Raw genomic sequence first — 22,082 nt, 5'->3', positions numbered from 1 at the left:
ATGTATACACGTGCAAGGGATGCCCACTCAACTATTAGCTATTGGCCTTTACCCCAACAACCTTCCACTTAAAGACTAATGCACTTTTATGGAAGTACAAAAAGAACGTAAAAATACTATCAAATGCCCGTTAGCACTTTGCAATATGCAAAGCAAGGTAAACTCTTTGTGAGAAGATTTATGGGGTTATTATATATATGGATCTTAACAAGCTCAATGTGCTTATCCTCAAGCACCTCCCTAATGAAGTGATACTTCACCTCAATGTGCTTTGTATTTGCATGAAACACAGGGTTCCAAGCCAACTGAATGGCACTCTAACTATCATAATGCAATGTAGGTACCTCTTTTACAGTGCCCAAGTCTCAATATATAAAATTGTATATGGCTACAATCATGAGATTCAATAGATAGCACCACCTATGAAAGTAAACACAAAACCTATAGTAGACCAAATACTCAAGAATGGATGCATTCTTCCTTCCAAAGGATATACGCATAGCTCTAGTGCTTTTCAAGTATCTCATGATACTCTTTACTGCCTCCCAATGCTTCTTGTTAGGGTTTGCCATATACTTGCTAACTATTCTTACTACATAGCCAATGTTTGGACATGTACGATCTCTTGCATACATCAACCAACAATGGAGATGCATAAGGAACCTTGGTTGTTTCAGCCTTTTGCTCATTTGACTTTAGGTTTTCCTCTTGGCTAAGATTTAAATATAGAGGCACTAGAACACTAATAGTGTTCCCTCTCTCTAAGTTAAAACACTCAAATACATTTTGAATATATTCCTTTTGAGACAAGTAGAGTATCATTTTATCTCTATCTCACATTATGTGCATGTCAAGGATGTGACCAAGCCCTTCATGCAACCTTTTCTTTAATGTATCCACATCCATGATTGATTTCCCAACAAAATCAACAAGTCACCCACATAGAGAATTGAAAACATAAGGTTGCCATCTTGACCTTTTCTAGTGTAAAGGAAGTAGTCAGTCTCACTTCTAGTGTACCCTTGAGACTATCTAAAGAACCATTCCCTAGGATCTTGTTTAAAACCACGTAAGCTCTTATGTAGCTTATACACCAACTATTCTTGCCTTACAACAAACCCTTAAGGTTGCTACATATAAATGTCCTCATGTAAGAAGGCAATCTTTACATCCATTTGAACCAACTTCATATTCTCTTTGGCAACCAATGCAAGTATCATATGAAGGGTAGTTGTCTTGATTACCGGTGAGAAGATCTCATCAAAGTCAATCCCCTTATCTTATTTGGATCCCTTAGCCACCAATCTTACTTGTACTTGGACGATGTATCACATGGAGATACCTTCAACTTGTAGACCCATTTGCATGGCAATGCATACTTTCTTTTAAGCAAAGGAAATAAATCCTAAGTTACATTTTTCACCAAAGAATCCTTCTTTGACTGCATATCCCTCTTCCACTTATGACTATCATCCCTAATTCTAGCATCAACATAACAATAAGACTCACTGTAGTCTATAAACATGACATAGTCTAGAGATGGAATGTGTCTATTTAATAATCTAGAAACCCTTGTGGACAATCACAAAACTAGCTCAATAGGAGTCTATAGTTGTCTCACATATTTATCCTATAAAACATGAGAGTGTCCACCTACTTATGGCACTCCCAACTAAACATTAGCTGGTTGTCCAAGCCCTATATCATGCGAAACATGCCATATACGCTACTCGTGTTAGTTATCCATTGTCCTGGAACACTACCCTACAAATCTCAACTACTCTAACAAATTGTTTATGGATCTTATCCTAATTAAAAATGACATCTTTGCTGCATACTACTTTCTTAGACTTGGGATCCCATAAGCAATAGCCCATTTCTCCTAAATCCCCATACCCGAGGAAGATATACTTCTTAGATTTAGGATTTAGCCTTACGTCACTTATTTCTAACACATGTATAAATGCCTCACAACCAAAGATACGTAAGTAATCATAACTAGGCCTCTTTTCTAGATCATAACTTCTTTGTAATTTTACCATCCAATGGCTTGCTAGGAGACATATAAATCAAATACACTATTATCTTTATAGCTTGAATGCAAAACCTATTAGCAAGACAAGTATTAGAAGCATACTATACACCCTTTCTTGAATGATCCTATTCATCTTCTTAGTCACACCATTTTGAGTAGGGTTGTTAACTCCCTTTTGATGCCATGGCTAGCACAAAAGTTTATAAAGGTATGAGAAGTGCATTCACTACTATTGTCAATTCTAAATAAGCAATTAAGTTTTTTTCCTAACCGGGTTCTCTATAAATGCCAATAATTTTTCAATGCATCTAGCACATCACTTTTCTTATGATGAAGAGGGTAAGCCCAATTCTTCCTAATGTCATTATTATAAAAGTGAAAAAATATAAGCTCCATCCAATGAGACTATGGGCATAGGCCACATAGAAATCACTATGAACCGAATCCAAGTACTCTAATCTTCTAGTACCATCATCTCTCTTATGTGAAAATTTATGTTATTTACCAAAAAGACAATGCTCTTAAAAACCAAGATCAGAGAAATTGAAACACGGAAGATAATTCAAATGGCATAAAGCTTTTGTTCCAATAATTGACATGTGTCCCAAATGGCAATGTCATAAAGAAACTGATGGATGTTCAATAATATCTATAACATGGTCTTTAACCTAGAAACATGCAAGGATAAAAATTACTAGATTTAGGACCTTTGATAACATCAAGAGACCCTTTGCAAACTTTCCCTAAATGTTCTCCAAAGTTAACCCTATAATTACAATCACCAAGTCGTCATGTACTAATCAAACTCTTAGTCAAGTATGGAACATGACCCACATTCCACATGATAAAAGAAAATACATTAAGAGTGATATAAATATGCATGTAGCAAAGAAACACAGGCGACCTCGAAAACCAATCCAGGGCGAAAAAGAGCAATTTTAAATGAAGGGCGCCTCAAAAAACTCGAAAAACTCTTGTAAAAGAGCGCTAGGCTCCCTTCTATGCCAATTGTAAAATACTAGACGGGTGTAGACTAGAGGCATAAGGCTAGAAGAGGGAAATGGAAAAAGGACCTTGCCACAATGGCAGGTCATGTAAAAAAGGGATGGGTGCCCATGGGATTTTAGGGTTTGTATATATAAAGTTCAAAAAGTGAATGAGCTCATTCTTTTGGTGTGTGGCAACAAGAGTCTTCTTCTTCTTCTCTCCTTCTCATCTTCTTGCTTGTGTGTGCTCTTGAGAGAGGGAGTGTGAGAGTGAGAGGGAGTGAGTGTGTGAGAGTGAGGGATCAAGTGGGTGAAGCTCTTTACCATCTCCTCTTCTCTTCTTCTCTTCTCTTCTCTCTTCTTGCACGTGCGGCTATGGAGGATGGAGCTTGGAGGTGGAGGAGGCTTGAGGATGCTTGAGCTTGCATCTAGGATCGTGGAGCTACCGGCGTGTGTGAGAGAGGAGGCAACTCATATCGACATCAAGGTAAGCTCACTACACTTATAGGATCGACGGCGCGTCGGCTAGGTGAGAGATAGCCATTAGAGCTCTTTGGAATGCTTGAAACAATAAGCGGTCCATGGGTCTTGGCGGTTGAGCGAAAGCTCCCACATTTTGGTTCCATTTGCCGGGACCAGCGGATTCAAGCTTGAGCACTTGCGCGCCTCATATCGAGCATCGAAGTAAGGGATTCATCCCTGAACCGGAGCTTGAGATTAGTAGGAAGTTTGGGTGTTTTTGATCTTCAAAACAAGTAAGTATTTTGGTATATTTTGTTTGTTTGATGATTGGGAAACATGGAGAAATTAGTTCAGTTCTTTGCTTTTGATTCTTTTTGCATTTAGAGTAGGTTAGGATTAGGAAATCGCACCGAAGAAGGGTAGGGTTTACTGTTGCAAAGTAGGGCAAACAAGGCAAAAATCATGCAAAACTTGGCAAAAAGCTCGCTTGTGATGCGTAAGATCGGAAAATGAGTGATTGGGGGCATCAACACCATACCCGAGAAGGGGCATAAGAGCCAAGAGGCCAAGGTAGAGCTCATTTGTGACCATTTCAATGATTGAGAGAGAGAGAGAGCTATCGCCCGATTTGATCGATCGCACCATCAACGAGCCCACCGCCCTATCCAGGTATATGAATCCCTTCCCCTATCCCCCTAGATAGGATCTGGAGGTGTGCGCTTGATACGATTGAGTAAATCGCAAGAAATGATTGAAATCAAACTCTCGTTGTCGACGTGCACCGCGCTCTGTCCGTCCGAACGGTCACTTCTGGGCCGAGTCCCAAATCGGCCCTCGGTCCTATTTCACTCGGCCCACTTGGCTCGAAACCCTAATGGGCCCTCGGCCAGACCACTCGGCCCGTTCGAGTCGACCATTTGGACCATCAACCAATTCGGCCCTTTGCCACGTGTCAAACTCGACCCTTGGCCCAATTGCCTCCGCCCATCCAAGTGACCTCGTCCGAATTGACCAATCGGCCCATCCAAGCCAATTTATCTGAGCACCCTCGTCCGAGTTTGCGCCTCGGCCCGTCCGAGCCCACCCTGTCCAAGTCCCAAATTTGGCCCTCGGCCCATGCGCTTCGGCCTGTCCGAGTGACCCACTTGGACCCTGCAATTCGGACCAGCTGGGCCGAGTGAAAATTTTTATCAAATTCTCAAAAATTTGACCTAACCCGGCTGAAGCTCAGCATCGCAAACTGCCAAAAGTCCTTCTAATGCTCAGAAGTCGATTCTGGCACTTGGAATAGACGGAATCGTAGGGAGCAGCCGCTTGGCAGCTTGAAGTAGGTAGCAGCAAGACCCAGAGACCTAGACGCAAGCACTGAGTAGTTAAAACTTGATTGGCCAAGAATGAACAAGGCAACATATTAGAAAAACCATGAACCCTGTCAAGGCAGCCAGAAGATTGACCAACAAGCCTTTCAAGCCCAAAACAAGCAAGAATGCATAAGACACTTCGAGGTTGTTTGCTGCACTCACCTTGAATTCCACACTTGAATGCACTAAAAGAAATTGAAAGCCTGGTTGAGCACAAGTGCACTAAGGGCGACACGCATGCTGAGTGACCATAAATTGAGGATTGTACTCAATAACTGAAAGAACTCACTCATATAAACCACTCAAGGAACCCACTAGTAGGAGAGGACCCAAGACGTAGACAAACCGTCAACGTGTGAGGTAGGACCAGCAGGTGGCGTCAACGAAGTGGATCTGACAAATCCACTCACCCGGATCAACAACTTGGCGGAACATGACAACACGACGATGGTAGATGAAGGCTCAGACCATAGGTCTAATGAGGAACTCGACTTGAATGTCTTCCCGAAGGCTATTCAGCAACTAGTCAGCGGCTACGATGCACTCGCCCGGTATGAGCACCGCGGCAGGATGCCAGACACTATCATCGCAGACCTAGAAGAAGAGAGAAAACTAGCCTGCAAGGCTTTGCAAAGCATAGTCTAATACAATAGGGACCAGCAGGCTAGGAGCCAAAGGCAAAGCACGGAGTTGCGTGAGGTATAGCGAGTGCTCAACCTAGCAGGAAAAAACCGAACAGTTCACGAGAGAGCCCTAGAAGGAGACTTGACATTGAGCGAGCTTCTCATGAAGCGACTATTAGATAACACAGCAGCAGAACAGAGTGCTGCAGCACTAGCGACATCTCTGCTCGCAAGATTAGGAGTGAACCAAGGCTCAAAGAGCCAATCTAAAATCCCCATCGTTGCCAAGCAACTCGACAAATACCAACCCCACGACGATCCATACAGCTTTGTAGAGAAATTTGAACAAGTCTGCGAAGCCAACGGTCTCAACGACCTGACTCAATGCTCTCAGGCATTCGGACTCTGCTTAGGTGACAAGGGGAGGACTTGGTATACAAGCCTAGATGCCGCAGAATGAGCCAACTTCAGTGGCCTCAAGGATCTGTCGGAACTGCTAGGTTTAATGTCACATTAGCAAACGATATGAGAGTCAAGCCATTCGGGGTGCTTAAGAATTGGCCACTGAAGATCGCAGGTGTCCAATTCTCTGTGGACTTTATAGTCATGAAAGGAGTGGACTACGATATCCTATTAGGCCGACCCTGGATGCGCAACGCTAGAGTCATCGAAGATTGGGGTAACGGCTTGATCTCCCTTGGCAATATAACGGATGCCGTGAGAATAGAGATGGACACTTGGAAGACCTCACCTGTCGACTTAGATGCCATCTCTGCTATGCTCAAGGGTAACGCCCAGGTCCAGAAGTCCTATGGGCCCTTGACCAAGTATATCCCATGCCCACAGGACGAGCGGGATTGGATGCATGTCCTTGCTACAATCGACCTGCCATTCTCCGATCACGAGGCGTATGAGAAAGCCATCAAAACAATCGGCAAGTCTAATGACACGCCCTCCGCACCAGTTGGCATGATGGAAGGAACCCTTCGTGGGAAACCTAAGCCTGTCAGCTTCCAAGTCCCAACCAACAAAAGGGAACTCCAAGAAATACTGGAATACTTAATGGACAAGCTAATTGGCAATCCAACTGCAAACTTCAAACCACTTCAGGATCTCTTAGATGAACCCAAGTGGCAATGGACCAAAGTGCATGACTTAAACCTCATGTATAATTGGGCCCTAGTTCCTGACCAACGACAAGAGATATACCAAGCCCTAGGAGACAACGAGCAGTCTGACAAAGAGGACTCTCACGATGAATATGAAGACTGCCAATCCTTCAGTGACGAAAGCGAGAGCGAGGTAGACACTATGGAATACGACACGGAGGGGCAAAAAATAGAGCAAATACGAGCAGAATCCAAGCCGTAGAAAAAGAGTATCTTTAGGTTAAAGCAAGGAGTCATGCGCATGGAATGCGAGCATGCCTGGTTGGAACGCGTAGAGGCCATAGATCTTGGGCAAGCACGGCTAGCCCAGCCAAGAACAACATAAGTGCTTATGACAGAGTTGCCGTCTGAATTGTGCCCACCAGGGGAGACCACCTCTTCTAGGGACGGCGGGAAGTTCAACTCTGAGTCGGAGATTAGTTCGGATAGTGACCCAAAAATCCCTAGGCCGACTACGACTAAACGCACCAAGGGGGAATCTACCCATCCACCTAAGGCGCAGACGATTGAGGCAGAGAAAGGCAAACCAACCCAGGGATACACAAACGGAAGAACAACGAAAACCGTAGGACCTCCCTAAACGATTTACGAAATTCACAAAAGGGGATAGAGTAGTAGTTCTATTAGGTGCCAAGCGTCAAGGGCAAACTAAGGAACCAATTGAGGGACTAGCCAAGGTCAAGGAGATGAACCTAGCCCAAGAAGGGGAGACACCCCGACCAGTATTCATTGCCGACGACTTGACTGGGGAAGAAGAAACGAGTCTCATCGCTCTCTTGCGAGAGTACATGGACGTGCTCGCCTGGTCCTTAGACGAGCTTAAGGGGGTAGATCTGAGTGTCGTGACTCACAACATACCTATGACGCCAGACGCGATGCTGGTCAAGCAGTGACCGTACCCTATGAATCCAAAACACGCTCATGCTGTCAAATAGGAGATTGATAAGCTAATGAAAGCGGGATTCATTTATGAAATTGAACACATAGACTGGGTGTCACCCATAGTCATTGTGATGAAGAAGAATGGAAAGATCTGAGTGTGCGTCAACTACAAGAAGGTGAATGCTGCTACTAAGAGAGACAACTATCCATTACCATATACCGAGCACATACTTGAGAGAGTGGCAGGCAAGGAAGCCTACAGTTTTCTAGACGGCTTCTCAGGGTACAACCAGGTGTAAGTGCATCCTGCGGGGGACATGCACAAGACTACCTTCACCACTGAGTGGGGCGTCTTTGCTTACAGAGTCATGCCCTTCGGGTTGATGAATGTCCCTGCCACCTTCCAACGCCTCATGTGCGCCATCTTCAAAGACATGCTTTGCAAGGAGTTGGAAGTCTTTGTTGACGACCTCTGTGTTCACTCAACCTAGATTGAATACTTAGACAAACTCCACGCAGTCTTTGAGCAGTGCCGCTTATATCGTCTCTCCTTGAACCCCTTAAGGTGACAATTTTGGGTAAAGCATGGATGCATCTTAGGGCACGTGGTGTCGAAGAACGGCATTGCCACTGACTTTTCGAAAGTCAGGATTATTGTCGACCTTCCACCCTCAATCAACTACAAGGGAGTTCAATGCTTCCTAGGCCATACAAGGTACTATTGGCGATTTGTACTAAACTATGCATTGATTGCAAGACCCTTGTACAAGCTGCTGATCATCTTTGAATGGACCGAGGCATGCCAACAAGCATATGAGGAGTTGAAAAAGGCTCTAACCACTACACCAATTCTATGAGCCCCAGATTGGACCATTACTTTCCACGTGCATATCGATGCTTCTAAATTTTCCGTGGGGGCAGTGTTGTGCCAACCTGGCGAACACAACCTAGACTATCTAGTGAGCTTTGCTAGCAGACAACTCACTGAGACGGAAATAAACTACTCGACAACAGAAAGAGAAGGGTTAGCCATGGTGTTTGCTGTGAAGAAATTCCGGCACTATCTATTGGCCACACCTTTTACCTTTTTTGTGGACCATCAAGCCCTGCTCTATCTAGTAAAAAAACCTTGTGCTACAAGACACATAGCTCAGTGGATCCTCCTACTCTTGGAATTCGACTTCTCCGTGGTTGTATGAAAAGGAAAATAGCACTACATGGCTGACCGTATGTCATGCATTACCACAGGAGAGGCCGTTGGACAAGGCATTGTTGATGAATTGCCTGACGCTCATCTCTTTACCCTGTCCAGGAGGAGAGAGTTATTCAAGGCTGATCTAATGCCATATTGGGCGGATGATATAGTCCAAGTGCTTGAACACAGATTACCTGATCGACCGATAGAAAAAGCCCAACTTAGGCAATTGATCCTTAAGATCCCTATCAGCTGATCGCAAGCCAACTCTACAGGCTGGGGCAAGATGGATTGTTGTGCAGATGCATATGCGAATATGAGATGCACGATGTGCTCTCAGAAGCGCACGACGGCATTGCTGGAGGACACTTTAGCGGAGACACGACAACACGGAAAGTGTTGCAATCTCAATTGTGGTGGCCCACGCTTTTTCGCGATGCAGCCCGATTTGTCAAGCATTGTGACGAGTGCCAACGGACAAAAGTCTCGATTCGCAAGGACCAGATGGAATTAACCCTTGTTATCGCACGACAACCCTTCGAAAAATGGGAAATTGACTTCATCGGACCCATCAGTCCTACTGCCCAGTATTCACATGCCAAGTACATCATTGTGGCTCCACAGACTACCTCACGAAATGGGCAGAGGCAAGAGCGACACGAAAAAATGACGCTAGGATGACTGCCAAGTTCTTATGGAAGCAGGTGATCTCATGATTCAGCTGCCCCATCGAACTGGTTAGTGATCAAGGCACGCACTTCATCAATGAAGTAATAGCACATCTCCTGTCCACCTTTCTCATCATCCATCGCAAATCCTCACCATATTACCCTCATGCAAACGGCCAGGCTGAATCCACGAATAAGATTCTTATCAATGTCCTGACCAAGGTGGTCTCAGCCTCATGCAACAACTGGGACAACAAGCTGATGGCAGCCATGTGGGCTTACTGCACAGCTTATAAGACGACTGTCGGTTAAACCCTCTTCAGGCTGACCTATGAAACCGAAGCGATTCTACCATTAGAGATGCAAAATTTGGTTTGACAAGCATGTCAAGTAGCGCGACTTCGAACAGGGCGACTTAGTACTCCTCTACTCAGTTAAGGGGCACAAGCAGAAAATGAAATTTAAAGGTCTTGGACCTTTCAAGGTTTGTGCGATCAGCTGCACAGGCAATGTTGAGCTCGAGACCTTGGATGGTGAGGGCATAGGCTTCTTCAACGGCAGTCGTATCAAGAAGTACTACCCCCCACCCATCCTTTGCACGAGCCCCCAATGCTAGAACCGCCTGTCAAGATACAAGTGGCCATAATCATGGAGGTTGATGATGAGCATGAGGAAGCCGTAGAACCCGCATACCTCCATATTACGGTCACAGCAAAACAAACATGCGCTTTCAACGCCTTGATCGACGAGGGAGCAGACTTCAATATCTCGACTCACGATTATTGGACTCAACTTGGCAGACCACAACTTCAACCCACTAATGTAAAATTAAGCCCATATGGGGCCCATTCCTACGCACTTCTCGGCAAGTGCAGAGCCACCGTTTCTATCGAGTCTGAGACTGTTCCAATGATTTTTTACGTGTTGCCAAATGCTAAAAACGCAGGCACGGAGTCGCTGCTGCTACGAACTTTCAAAAAGCAGACTCACTGCAATGTTGATTATGAGTCGTAGCAGCACATCCACCTCGCAATAGGCAACGTTTGCATTGTCACAGCTTTCAGCAAGGGCTGCGCGAACTCATCACTGTCCGCAATGCCACCGGTAGAAATATCCGTAACTAAGTCCAAGGAGTGGGGTAATGCGCAACCGCCACCTCCCAGATTCCATGAATCACAACCCACAACAACAAAACCTAAATCCCAATAGCCTAGATTTCAATGGCAGCCTAAGCAGCCGCAACCGCCGCCTAGGAGTCGACGCTCCTATCCTCATGAAACCAAAAACTCTAAACCTAGGAGGCCAAGACGCAGTCACAGAAAGCGCCACATGATCAAGCAAATATGGGTTCCTAAAACCCTCTTGCACGCACAAGGGTACTACTTGGGCAACACCTGGCTGTGAATCTCTAAGGCCTACACAGCCAAAGGTGCTACTCGTACGCTGCCCTTAAGCTTGATCAACCCAAGTCCCATAAGCCCTCCAAACCATTCGCCACAGTGCCCTCCAAAACCACAGCCATCCGACCCATCCACACCTAAACCCAAGGTAGTCACACAAGCCTATCGACCCAAACAACAGACTTCGTCACATGAGTCATCACTCGAGCAAGTCAACCCGACTCCTCCAATCCACCCTGAATGTAGCAGCCCGTCTGTCGTGGCTGCCCCTAATCTACCCATAATCCGAGAAGCTCAACCCCAGACTCAAACACACACCCAACTGCAACTTGTCGTTGCCACCAACGCTAGTTCTAGCAAACCGCGATCACCCGTCGGCCTTACGCCATCCTACGAACGCAAATCCTTTTTAGCACTGGCCGCCCACCGACCTTGCGGAGGACAACAGGGATGATGTGGTGAAATGCATTAAACGACTACGATCGCTTGGACTTAGGATTATTGGAGGAACCCTTTGCAACTGAAGTTCAAATCATGCCCTGCTCCTGGGAAACCTTTGAATTAGCATTCGCAAACGCTTTCCGCTCCGCTCTGCTGAATTGCTCAACAACGAGATATCCAAGGAGCAAGCCATCAAGCAGTGCCTCATCACGTCATACGATCAGCGAACCACTTCGGTGATCACTGAGCAAGAAATCACAGTGTTATCAAAGCTCGTTGATACCGACTCCCCATTCTTGAAGCATTGGTACACTCTTAGACTGCAATGGGAAGTCGAAGGGTGCTGCATAATGACCAACGCTGAGCAGCGCCGCGCTATCAAAACGTCGCCAACCTCATATCAAGTGTTAACCACTCTTCGGGGCCGTCCCATAGAAGAACACATCAAAGGACACCCCTACCTCGACCGCTTGTTAACCGAGGAAGAGTTACACATTGCTAGTTGAGTCAACTCTAGTGACTTCCTAACAAATGTTCTCACATACATCACACAAGTGGGGATTAAACCGTCTGATCTGGACCGCAACACTCACAGAGTACAACCCCCAATTCTATGATTGGCTCCTTCACAACTAAATCCTACACCGCCATGCCAAACGCCCTGGCCTTTCTGACTCTAAATCCTAGGAAGGATTCTTCTTAAGTTGGAAGGGGAGGGGGAATTAGTGAAACACATAAATATATATTATGAAAAACAAGCAAAAAGTTAAAGGATGAAAATGAAAATCTACAATGGTTCTTATTTAATTTATTCAAAAAGCATAGAGTTTCTCTTTTTCAGCAGCAATTAGCAAATTACTATGTAAAAAACACTAATGAAAATTTTGATTTGTGATAGGAACGAAAAATGTCGCAACAAGACCAAGCCCATCGGCTCCCATTCACGAAAGAGGAGAGAACACAGTACAGCATCACCTTGGAGAGCCGCGCCTACAACCAATTGAAATTCTGAACTATTCATAATGTAGAAGGATTAGTGGCCAGGGAAGAGGCGGCCAGGAGAGTCGGTGGAAAGCTGCAACTTCAAGAAGTACGTGGAAAGATTCACGCAAGAACTCGACCACACGAGCTGTGTGGAATTTCTCAAGTCCTACGACCCCGACAGCGAGTGCGGCACCATCACAGTGGGAAGAGGACAGAATGCCAAGCAAGTATTGGTTCGCCTAAACCCGGCCTTGTTGGAGAAGGCACTAGGACTGGAACCAAAGGTGGAAAAGAAGCAGAAGAGGGATGTATACGCTATGCTAGGGATGAGAAAGGAGGACGTATTGGCAAACGATGTCATCAGCATCCAAGACATCCCCAATGCAGAGACCAGGTTGTAGGTGAAACTCATACATGCACTCTTTTCCAGCTAGCGCTACAACGCATTGATGTGCCAGATCAATGTGCCAATATTAGAGAATGTGGCAGCCCATATCCTGCACGAAGTCGACTAGAATGGCTACGTGGGCAAGACCATCGACCAGGCAGCTAGGGCGCTAGCCTTAGGAAGTGTGCCCCTGCAAGAGGAGAATCCCCAGCGTCGAAGGCCGCAGAAAGAAAGAAGGCTTCCTCCAAAGCCTCGTTCATCGCCTATGGGAGCATCTTAACGGCGCTTATCCAGGAGGCCGTGAAAGGGATGTAAGAGGCAGAAGAGGGGGAGGGGGAAACACCTGACAGGTCACCCCCTCACCAACACTAGGAGAGGTCCAATGATAGGACTGAGACCGAGGAAGAAGGGGAAGAACAGAAAAGTAAAAAGCAGGCCAAGGAGACCAAGAAAAAGGTGGTGCAAAATAAAAAGAAATAGGATGAAGGCTGCAAGAAGGAGAAGGAAGACTTGGAGAAAGCGAAAAGGCAATCCCTCAGGGAGGCCGAGGAGAGAGAAAGGAAGAGGAAGCAGGAAGAAGAAGAAACAATAGAGCAAGTTAGGTAGGCTAAAAAGGCATTAAAGCAAGAGGCTGAAAGGAGAAGAAGAGAAGAGCAGGAGGAAAAATAGAAACTAGAGGAAGAATACAAAAAGGCCGAAAAGGAAAGGAAAAGAAGAGTGGCGGAGAAGGAAGAGGAGTTAAGAAGAAAGGAAGAGGAGGACTTGGCCAAGACTACACGTCGATCCATCGAGCAGCAATGTAGGGCGGATGATCCAGAAGCCTGGAACCAGCAGAGGGAAGAATGGCCTAACTCCAGCACGCACGCACCAGAACCCGCGTCACCCGCAGTTCTTGAAGGAAAAGGCAAAGCACCCCTCCATCCTATCCCCACCCTCATGGCATCCCCCGCGCTGAACCCACTACGCTCACCCCTAGCATCCCCACCAGCTTGGAAGTGTCCAACTTGGTGCCCTGGATGCAATACTTCATCGGTAAAGAAATGGCCCAAGGGAAGAGCATGGAAACCATAACCACAGGACCAAAAAGGCTAGCCGCAGATGCAGAATCGAGGCAGGACCAGAAGCGTCCGCTTATGGAGGCCTCAACCATCCCCACCCACGCAACAATGATGCCACCAGCTAGTTACAACAAATACGTCGCTGAGCTGCTCTCCCAACTGGAGAGGGCGAAGGAGGAAAAAAGAATGGCGATGGCTGAGTTGGTGACAGAGAAAGAGTCAGTGGTGGCCTTCCAACTAGAGAAAACCCACATCATCGCCATGCAGCAATGCCAAATATTTGAACTCAAGCAAGAATTGAAAGCAAAAGAGGACAGTGAAGAAAGCAAAAGAGGACGAGAATCAAGAACTTGTGCAATGCAACGAGAACACAAGCTCCTAATCATGCAATATGAGGAGCTCATTGCAAAAACCGCCAGAGTTGAAGCGCTCATGGCTGAGCTCAATGCTAGGAACGAGGAAAGAAAACAGGACATGGAGCAGCAACATAACAAGATCGTCGATCAGCTGAACTCCAAAAGAGAAGAACAGGAAAAACTGGTCAAAGAACGGGAGGACCAAGAGCAAAGGCTCACGACCTTGGTCCTAAGGCAAGGAGAGAGCCTAGAAGAGATGAACAAAAGGGCAGAGGAGTGGGCTATGCAGAATGAAAGAAGGGTGAAGACACTGGCACGACGCCTTGCTCTGGTGGAAAAAGAGAAGATCGTCGCAGAGAGCAAGGCAGAAGCCACCCAAGTGGACTTCAGTGCCCAATAGAAGGCCTTTCTCAACACAATCATGGACACCACCCACCCAAAGGAGGGAGAACCGTTGGAGGTGGCACAAAAGAAGTTTAACATTACACGTAGAGCCCTGCATGCAGGACTGCAAATGCCACCCCAACCTACGGAGGTTAGACTGAGCTTGGAAGAGTAAAGAAAATACCTACTGCTAGTCGGCCTAACCCCCCAGGAAGTGGATGCCATAGGATTTGAAGAGAGAGTACCACAGGGAGACCAGCAGGGGGAGGAAGCAGAACTCGAATTCGTCATAAGAAGAACCAGCGAAGAAATAATCCCACAATCCCCCTCGCCGCACGATCTGGAACATCAATAACTCGACCCACCAGACAAGCCATGCTCAAGGAGCGATGGAAAAAATTGGTGGAAGAAGCCAGAAGGCAACTGCAGGCCAAGCCAGTCGTGCGGCCATTGGCATCCCTCCCACCATGCCCTGATGACCTCCCAACACAATTCCACGCTGAGCTGGTGATCTGGTAACGGCAGGAAATCGAAAAGGACCCTTTTTCTTTCAGTTTCCTTATGCCTAACAGCCTGAGAAGGGTCTTATCGATCAAAGTAATGGAGGAGGTGATCCTGACTGGTGGGCCAAAAATGGCTGGACGACAGGGCAAAGACCCCCACTCTGTGGGGCATGGAGGAAGTAGAGTTTTGGCAAGACAAAGTGTTCGAGGTGCCACACACTGTAAGGGGCTATAACTGCCAACCCCTTTGGAGAAGGTGAATATGCGATATTAACATGCTTGCCTGGATGGCATTTTGCAACACCCTACCCTACAAGAGGAACGACCCACATTCGTGGCGTATCCTCGTAGGGTAGGCGTGGATTTTGTCGCCACCCTCCATGGGCGGCATGACTTCCCCATCATTTACAATTCCAACGCCGCCTCCTTCGAGAATGCCCTTCTTTTTTATTTAGGAAGCCTAATCGACTCCATGATGTGCTTTCTCGCAGAATTCTCCTCGTGTCCCGATCCCGCTTTTATAACTACATGTAATTACCTTATGCTTCTTAGGCTATTACTCAAGCAAGATCCGGCACCGCAGGAGAATGGCTTGCCCCCCCTCTTTTTTGATCCCAATGCTATTGATAGCTACGCTATGGCAAGCTTAATGATGAGAGCTAGCCTCCTCCCCTCCTTTTGCCTAGCTCTCCTAGGCAAATAGAGGACATGAGTGACAACCAATTTACTAGGTGTAATCACCCCTTCCTTTCCACCACCTCTCTCCACGTCCGCATGAATTTGAAAGGGTACATGCAAAGCCACCAATTTTTGCGCAAATCCATCCGCCCTCCTTCCCCCCCTCATTTAGATGAAGAGGATTAGGCATGGCTATCATTCATTCCACTACAAAAAAAAAACTGACTGGTCAACATCACCCACTTGTAGAAGCACTTACCACCACATAAAGCACGATCACTGCACCTAGGGGTTCTTAAGTTAGGCGTGTCCGATGGCTTCGGTCGGCTGACTCCACTCCCAACCTCCTAGCCCTTTTTGCTCCCCCACTTCACGCTTAGGGCACATCAAGGGCAAGACACACCTAGGGAGGTAACACTCACCTATGGTTAGACCTGTCACCCTAAGCCACTGGCACCGCACTTCCCTTGGCACAAATGGGGTCCTCAAGTGTGGGACATCACCTAGGCTCACTTGCGGTTAGACCCACCTCCCCATTCCACTAGCACAAACACAATGCACTAACACGCCGAGATAAACACTCCCTTAGGAACAGTACCGCACCTTCTCCTTCCAAACATCAGAGAGTAACAAACCACCGACTTCGGAGGCCCCGTCAACCACGCAATGCCCGTTTGGCTCCTCCGACAAACAATGTCACAGCTCCTACAAGAACCTAAGTCTCCAAGTGGCCCACACCATTGCACCACCTGGTCAATTGCCTGCCAATCTACAACAACATAGAAGTGCCATGGGACTGGCACCCGTCTAGGAGGGGGGTAATGTTAACCCCAAATCGAGATGGCCCCAGGTCGATATGGCAGAAAAAAGGAAGAAAAAAGTAGATAAACATGGAAAAAGAGCAAAGACACGCAGGCGACCTCCAAAACTAAGCCAAGGCAAAAAAGCACAATTTTAAATGAAGAGTGCCTCAAAAAACTTGAAAAACTCTTGTAAAAGAGCGCTAGGCTCCCTCCTGTGCCAATTGTAAAATACTAGATGGGTGTAGGCTAGAGGCATAAGGCTAGAAGAGGGAAATGGAAAAATGACCTTGCCACAATGGCCGGTCATGTAAAAAAGGGATGGGTGCCCATGGGATTTTAGGGTTTGTATATATAAAGTTCAAAAAGTGAATGAGAGCTCATTCTTTTGGTGTGTGGCAACAAGAGTCTTCTTCTTCTTCTCTCCTTCTCATCTTCTTGCTTGTGCGTGCTCTTGAGAGAGGGAGTGTGAGAGTGAGAGGGAGTGAGTGTGTGAGAGTGAGGGATCAAGAGGGTGAAGCTCTTCACCATCTTCTCTTCTTCTCTTCTCTTCTTTCTTCTTGCGCGTGTGGCTATGGAAGATGGGGCTTGGAGGTGGAGGAGGCTTGAGGATGCTTGAGCTTGCATCTAGGATCGTGGAGCTATCGGTGTGTGTGAGAGAGGAGGCAACTCATATCGGCATTAAGGTGAGCTCACTACACTCATAGGATCGACGGCGCGTCGGCTAGGTGAGAGATAGCCATTAGAGCTCGCTTGGAACGCTTGAAACAATAAGCGGTCCGTGGGTCTTGGCGGTTGAGCAAAAGCTCCCACAGATTCATACAAACTCTCTCCGTCATCGTTGGTATATACATTAATCTCCTCTATTTTTGCATTGCTCTTGCCTTCCTTCTTGCCATTCATTGTCCTATTGATTTTTGGCATTTTATAACTTCTTCCACTTGTAGCAATCCTTCTTTATATGTCTATTCTTATTACAAAAGAAGTGTTTCACATCCTTCTTATTGTGAGACTTATTCCTTAACTTGCCTCTCTCATGAGAGTTCCCCTAGAGATTTGACTTTTCTCTTAGGAGGATGAGTGTACTAGACCTCTTTGACCCTACATTGTTATTTCTATTCATCTCATCATTGAGAAAATTGCTCTCAATATTAGCACATATAAGACCACCTGCATGTGTGGAGTGAGTAATGGTTGTCCTGAAAGCATCCAAACTCTTTTGCAAGCTGAGTAACAAGAATGTAACCTTAACCGAATCATGGGAGGTGATCTTTTGAGATATCAACTAGCTAAAAATAGTATTGGAGTCATCAACATGGTTGGTTATAGAAGCCCCCTCCTCCATGTGGATATCAATAAGTTTTTTTAATGAATAAATTTGTGAAGCTACACTTTCTTTCTCATACAAGTCACCAAACTTTTTCCATACACCAAATGCATCACTTCTTTACATTAAAATGTATGGGCTTTAAGAGTATCAACATAATAGGGGAATGTACCACCTCGTATAATCTTTCCCATACATCATATCCATGCCCTCGGGCTTAACGCCCCTACATTTAATTGGCTTTACTTGCTTATTTTAAACCAATACATGATAGAATCGATCTTTTCATTAAGAAAAATTGTACCATCCAATTATTTAATATTAAATAATACACTTTTAGAAGTCAATAAAGAAGTCATAATACCCAAAATATGTCATGCAGACCAAAATGCCCAAATTATGCTAAACTATAAGTCAAAAGAAGACCAATTGAATGTAATCTGAGTACCCCCCAAAGCTAAAAAATGGGTAAAATAGCATCAACAGAGCCCAAAATTGAGTCTAATACATGGTTTGAATCATGATCATTCGTCAACACTGATCATTTTCATGAACAAGCTCTTCGTGCATCTGGATGAGGAGCACAGCCATAGACATCATGATCTCACCAAACAACCATCAAGTCTCTCTCTCTTTCATTTTTTTGATACAAATTGTAGTAGGTACCTCGCAAGGTGGTGGACGGCGGCCTATCCAATACTAATATTCATGTGCTCATGAACTAGGCGCAGCCTTGGTGTGGCAATGGTAGTGTGTAACCGGCCTAAGCAAACCGGGGTGTGCCATAAAGCACTTCTGGTTTTGCCATCCCACAAGGAAGCGAGGTAACGCGTGAAAAATTACTAGTGGAGCGGCATCGAGGAATACCACTGGACAATGGACGTTAGACAGATGTGTGGCAAAGAAGCGAGGAAGGGGCGGGAAGACGCCGTTTTGTCGCGTGTCTGTCTTTCCGTCAGGAAGCCTCCTACAAGCAAGCCTTGTTTCTTCCGCGGCTCCCTGCATATTCCATCGCGATCCCGCCTCCCCCCTTTCTTATTACAGCTCCCATGGCCGCTATTTTCTCTGCCATAAGCTCCTGTCCATTCGCAGCAGCATTCGCTCGTTCCTCCTCCTCTTCCTCCTCCTCTGCCTCCTCCTCCATTGCCAGCACCGGCACCAGCAGTCCCGCTCCCATCCCTTGCACCTCCTGCCGCCTTGACAGCTCCCTCTCGACTTCTGCGTCGCCTTCCTGCTTCTCCTCGCTTTCCGCTTCTTCGTCTCCTTCTTCTCCGACTCGCCTTTCCCGTGGCTTGCTCGGTCAGCCCCTTCAGCTCCGCGTCGACTTCCCTCTCCTCCGTTTCAAGCCCTCACGAATGGCTGGAATCGCCTCGGCTGCTGTCGCAGAAAAGAGCATTCACGACTTTACTGTGAAGGTAATGCGTTCACATGTCTATTCCCTCTCGCCACGTTCATGCTCTGAATCGGCACTCGCGCCCTGCGAGGTCATGAAATAGCCTTTTAAATTCTACTTGCACATCCATTATGCTATTTTAGCTCTACCGTAAGAGAAACCTACGCAATAATGTAGTGATCTAAAACGTATTTACAGGAAGGAAGAGTGTGCATTAACGACATTCTGTTCAATACATGTCATGCTTAGCAAGGATGTAATCTTAAATAGCACATCCTGTGAGATAAAACCTATCAAAAGGAAGATAGAGTGAATGTTGCCTCATAGCATACTTCTTTTACAGGATATCGATGGCAAGGATGTATCATTGAGCACCTACAAGGGCAAGGTCCTTCTAATTGTGAATGTGGCTTCACGCTGGTAATTTTTGGACTTATTCATGATCCGGTATTCATGTGTTCAGTCTTATCATTTCGGAGATGTGTATTTTGCAGTGGTCTGACAACATCAAATTACTCTGAACTTGCTCAGTTGTACGGCAAATTTAAAGGACAAGGTGAGACTTACTAGTTTGGAACAATAAGACAGGTCTGCATTCATAGCCTAACTTTGAATTCAGCCTTTTATGGCTTAACTTTAAATCTAACCTCAAATTTAGGCTGTCACAGCCTAGCTTAGATGTATCCATACATGTATTATACGTCCGTGAATCATAAATATACATTGCTTCTCTCTATGTTTGTGGAGCTGGACACTAGTGACATGTAGAACTGAGAAATGTGCTTAATAGACTACCGCCTCTACAGACTTCGAAATTCTAGCATTCCCATGCAATCAGTTTGGGGGACAGGAGCCAGGAAGCAATCAGCAGATTAAGGAATTTGCTTGCTCGAGGTTCAAGGCCGAATATCCCATCTTTGACAAGGTTCTTTTCTCTCGGGCCTTTTATTCCCCGCAATTATAACTTGAGTTTAGATTTCATCTAATTCAAGTAGGAATTTCCTTATCTCCACGGTTCTAGATCGATGTCAATGGTGCCAACACGGCTCCCGTTTACAAATTTCTCAAGTCGAGCAAAAGCACAGGACTGTTGGGAACCCTGCTCGGTGACAATGTCAAGTGGAATTTTGAGAAGTTTCTGGTTGACAAGAATGGGCAGGTTGTGCAGCGATATGAGCCCACGACGTCTCCTCTGCAGATTGAGGTAATTAGTATTTATATTGGAGAGATCGAGGTAAACAGTGCTTAGATGCACCCTCTACACAATAAATCAAATCTTAGGTGTGTGGGCTGTTTTGATAAGTCTTTGCCCACAATCACACATTAGTATTAGCATTACACATGCGTGAATTTTTTTCCTTTTACGGTAGCTTTCAAGGGATTAAAGTTTTGATGATGCTCTTTTTGCAGAATGATGTCAGGAAGCTTCTCTAGGCCTAATGTGACAATGGATAGAAGATGCAATTGAATGTGAGACGCTATTGAGAATTGAATATTTAAGTCTTCTTTTTTCTTTTTCTGTTTTTTAATTCTCACTCAACCTGTCCTTTTGAAACAGGTTTTGCGAATAAAGCATGCTGTCCTAGTCTCCTCAGACCTGGCATATCAAATCCAACTTTGCAATCTGTGCCGCACAGTCGTTTGCACGAAGAATTGTAGAGTTTTGTGAACATGAGAATCGTAGAACTTTTGTTGTGGGCTTGTCAGTTTGGTGAATAGAGAATATAGACTAGAGAACCCTTGTTATGACCTCGTCAGTTTAACGTGGATCATGGAAATTCTTTAGAGTTATGATCCCATTATAAGAACTTGTGGAATACATGCTCATTTTTAATGATTTGCGCTCGCTATAAGAACTTGTGGAATACATCCTCATTTCTAATGATTTGCGCTCGCCCAATATTTTGCCAAAGGGCTCCATCTCGATACATTGTTATTGTTATTTGTAATAACGTTTAGATGAGTTACTGCAATTCAATTGGATTATCGTGGATCGATGCAGCTTTTCTGCATGTTTAGTTTGCTAGATTACGGCATGCCTCAAAATCGAATGGTTGCTCAACTTCTCGTTGGGAATGTCTTAGAAAAATTCCAAAACTTTTCCTTTCCTTTGTAGAGAGATTGAAAGGGCATATTACTATTTCTCTAAATTTGTTACCTTTGATTGGAAGGATAATATATTTGTAACATTTCCTTCGAAGGGTGAGACCCCCCTTTGAAGGATATTCCAAGTTAGGTGGACACCATACCATACTTTCTGCTAATCTATGTAAATTCTTGGTCAGACTGTGTTAAATATCAACATGCTCAAATATAAGTGCCAACCTAGGATAGACACACTTTAGGGTGAGGGTTTATAAGCATTAAGACCTAAATTGATGAATGCACTAGTGTATGTATGAAAAACTAAACAATGAGCTATATACATGCAATTTATTGTTATATAAGGATTAGGACTTAGTAAGGGATGTTTCATGGGGTGTACGTGTTTGAAGGGGAAGAGTATTTGAGGTAGATAGAGCAAGAAAGGTGGAAGTATGATTGGTCAACCTCACTCTAGATAGAACTTATAGATCCATGTGAGTGTGGACCTTTTAAGAAGTTGCATGGATGTGAAGACTTTGAGGTTTAAAATAGGATGGGCAAGTTTGAGGAGGGGTGTTATTGTTGAAGGTCTTGAGGACATTGGGATTGGGTCATGATGACTTATAATTTATGACAAACATGTATGTATGAACTCCTAGGGCTTAGACTGTGAGTGTCTTTTCAATCATGTTGCATCATTAGCTCCAAATTTAAGTTGTTATTGAAGTTGAAAAATTTCAAATTAGGTGGGCAATGCTATGGATGGATTGCGAGACGGGTATATTGCTAGTTGTAGTAGCAATAGTTAGTGTACAAGGTGCTTTACTTGCACCTAGTAGTTTGGGAAGATCCAAGGGAGAGTTGGAGGTAGCATGGTATAGTGCAATGAAGTGTAGAGATCCCC

General features: G+C 45.3%; 1 protein-coding gene across 1 annotated transcript; it reads left to right on the top strand.

Annotated features, from left to right (window-relative positions):
* The first annotated feature begins 18,586 nt into the window (after nt 1–18,586).
* LOC148037594 (putative phospholipid hydroperoxide glutathione peroxidase) lies at nt 18,587–21,019 on the top strand. The gene is made up of 7 exons (XM_087676543.1): nt 18,587–19,115; nt 19,437–19,513; nt 19,588–19,649; nt 19,900–20,018; nt 20,115–20,297; nt 20,504–20,563; nt 20,652–21,019. The coding sequence occupies exons 1-6, from the start codon at nt 18,750–18,752 to the stop codon at nt 20,525–20,527; spliced, it is 831 nt and encodes a 276-aa protein (XP_087532669.1). The 5' UTR covers nt 18,587–18,749; the 3' UTR covers nt 20,528–20,563; nt 20,652–21,019.
* Nucleotides 21,020–22,082: the final 1,063 nt, after the last annotated feature.

Source organism: Lygodium microphyllum, chromosome 4, assembly GCF_053477565.2.
Source record: "Lygodium microphyllum isolate KBCC chromosome 4, Lygodium_microphyllum_v1.1.10, whole genome shotgun sequence".
Taxonomy (NCBI): domain Eukaryota; kingdom Viridiplantae; phylum Streptophyta; class Polypodiopsida; order Schizaeales; family Lygodiaceae; genus Lygodium; species Lygodium microphyllum.
This window is presented reverse-complemented; position numbering and strand designations above follow the sequence as displayed.

What these genes read in the sequence shown, in the direction of transcription:
- LOC148037594 (XM_087676543.1), top strand. Translation starts at nt 18,750, where the DNA reads ATGGCCGCTATTTTCTCTGCCATAAGCTCCTGTCCATTCGCAGCAGCA. An exon ending in CGGCAAATTTAAAGGACAAG is followed by an intron (nt 19,650 to 19,899) that starts GTGAGACTTACT and finishes CCGCCTCTACAG; the next exon opens with ACTTCGAAATTCTAGCATTC. An exon ending in CGTCTCCTCTGCAGATTGAG is followed by an intron (nt 20,298 to 20,503) that starts GTAATTAGTATT and finishes CTCTTTTTGCAG; the next exon opens with AATGATGTCAGGAAGCTTCT.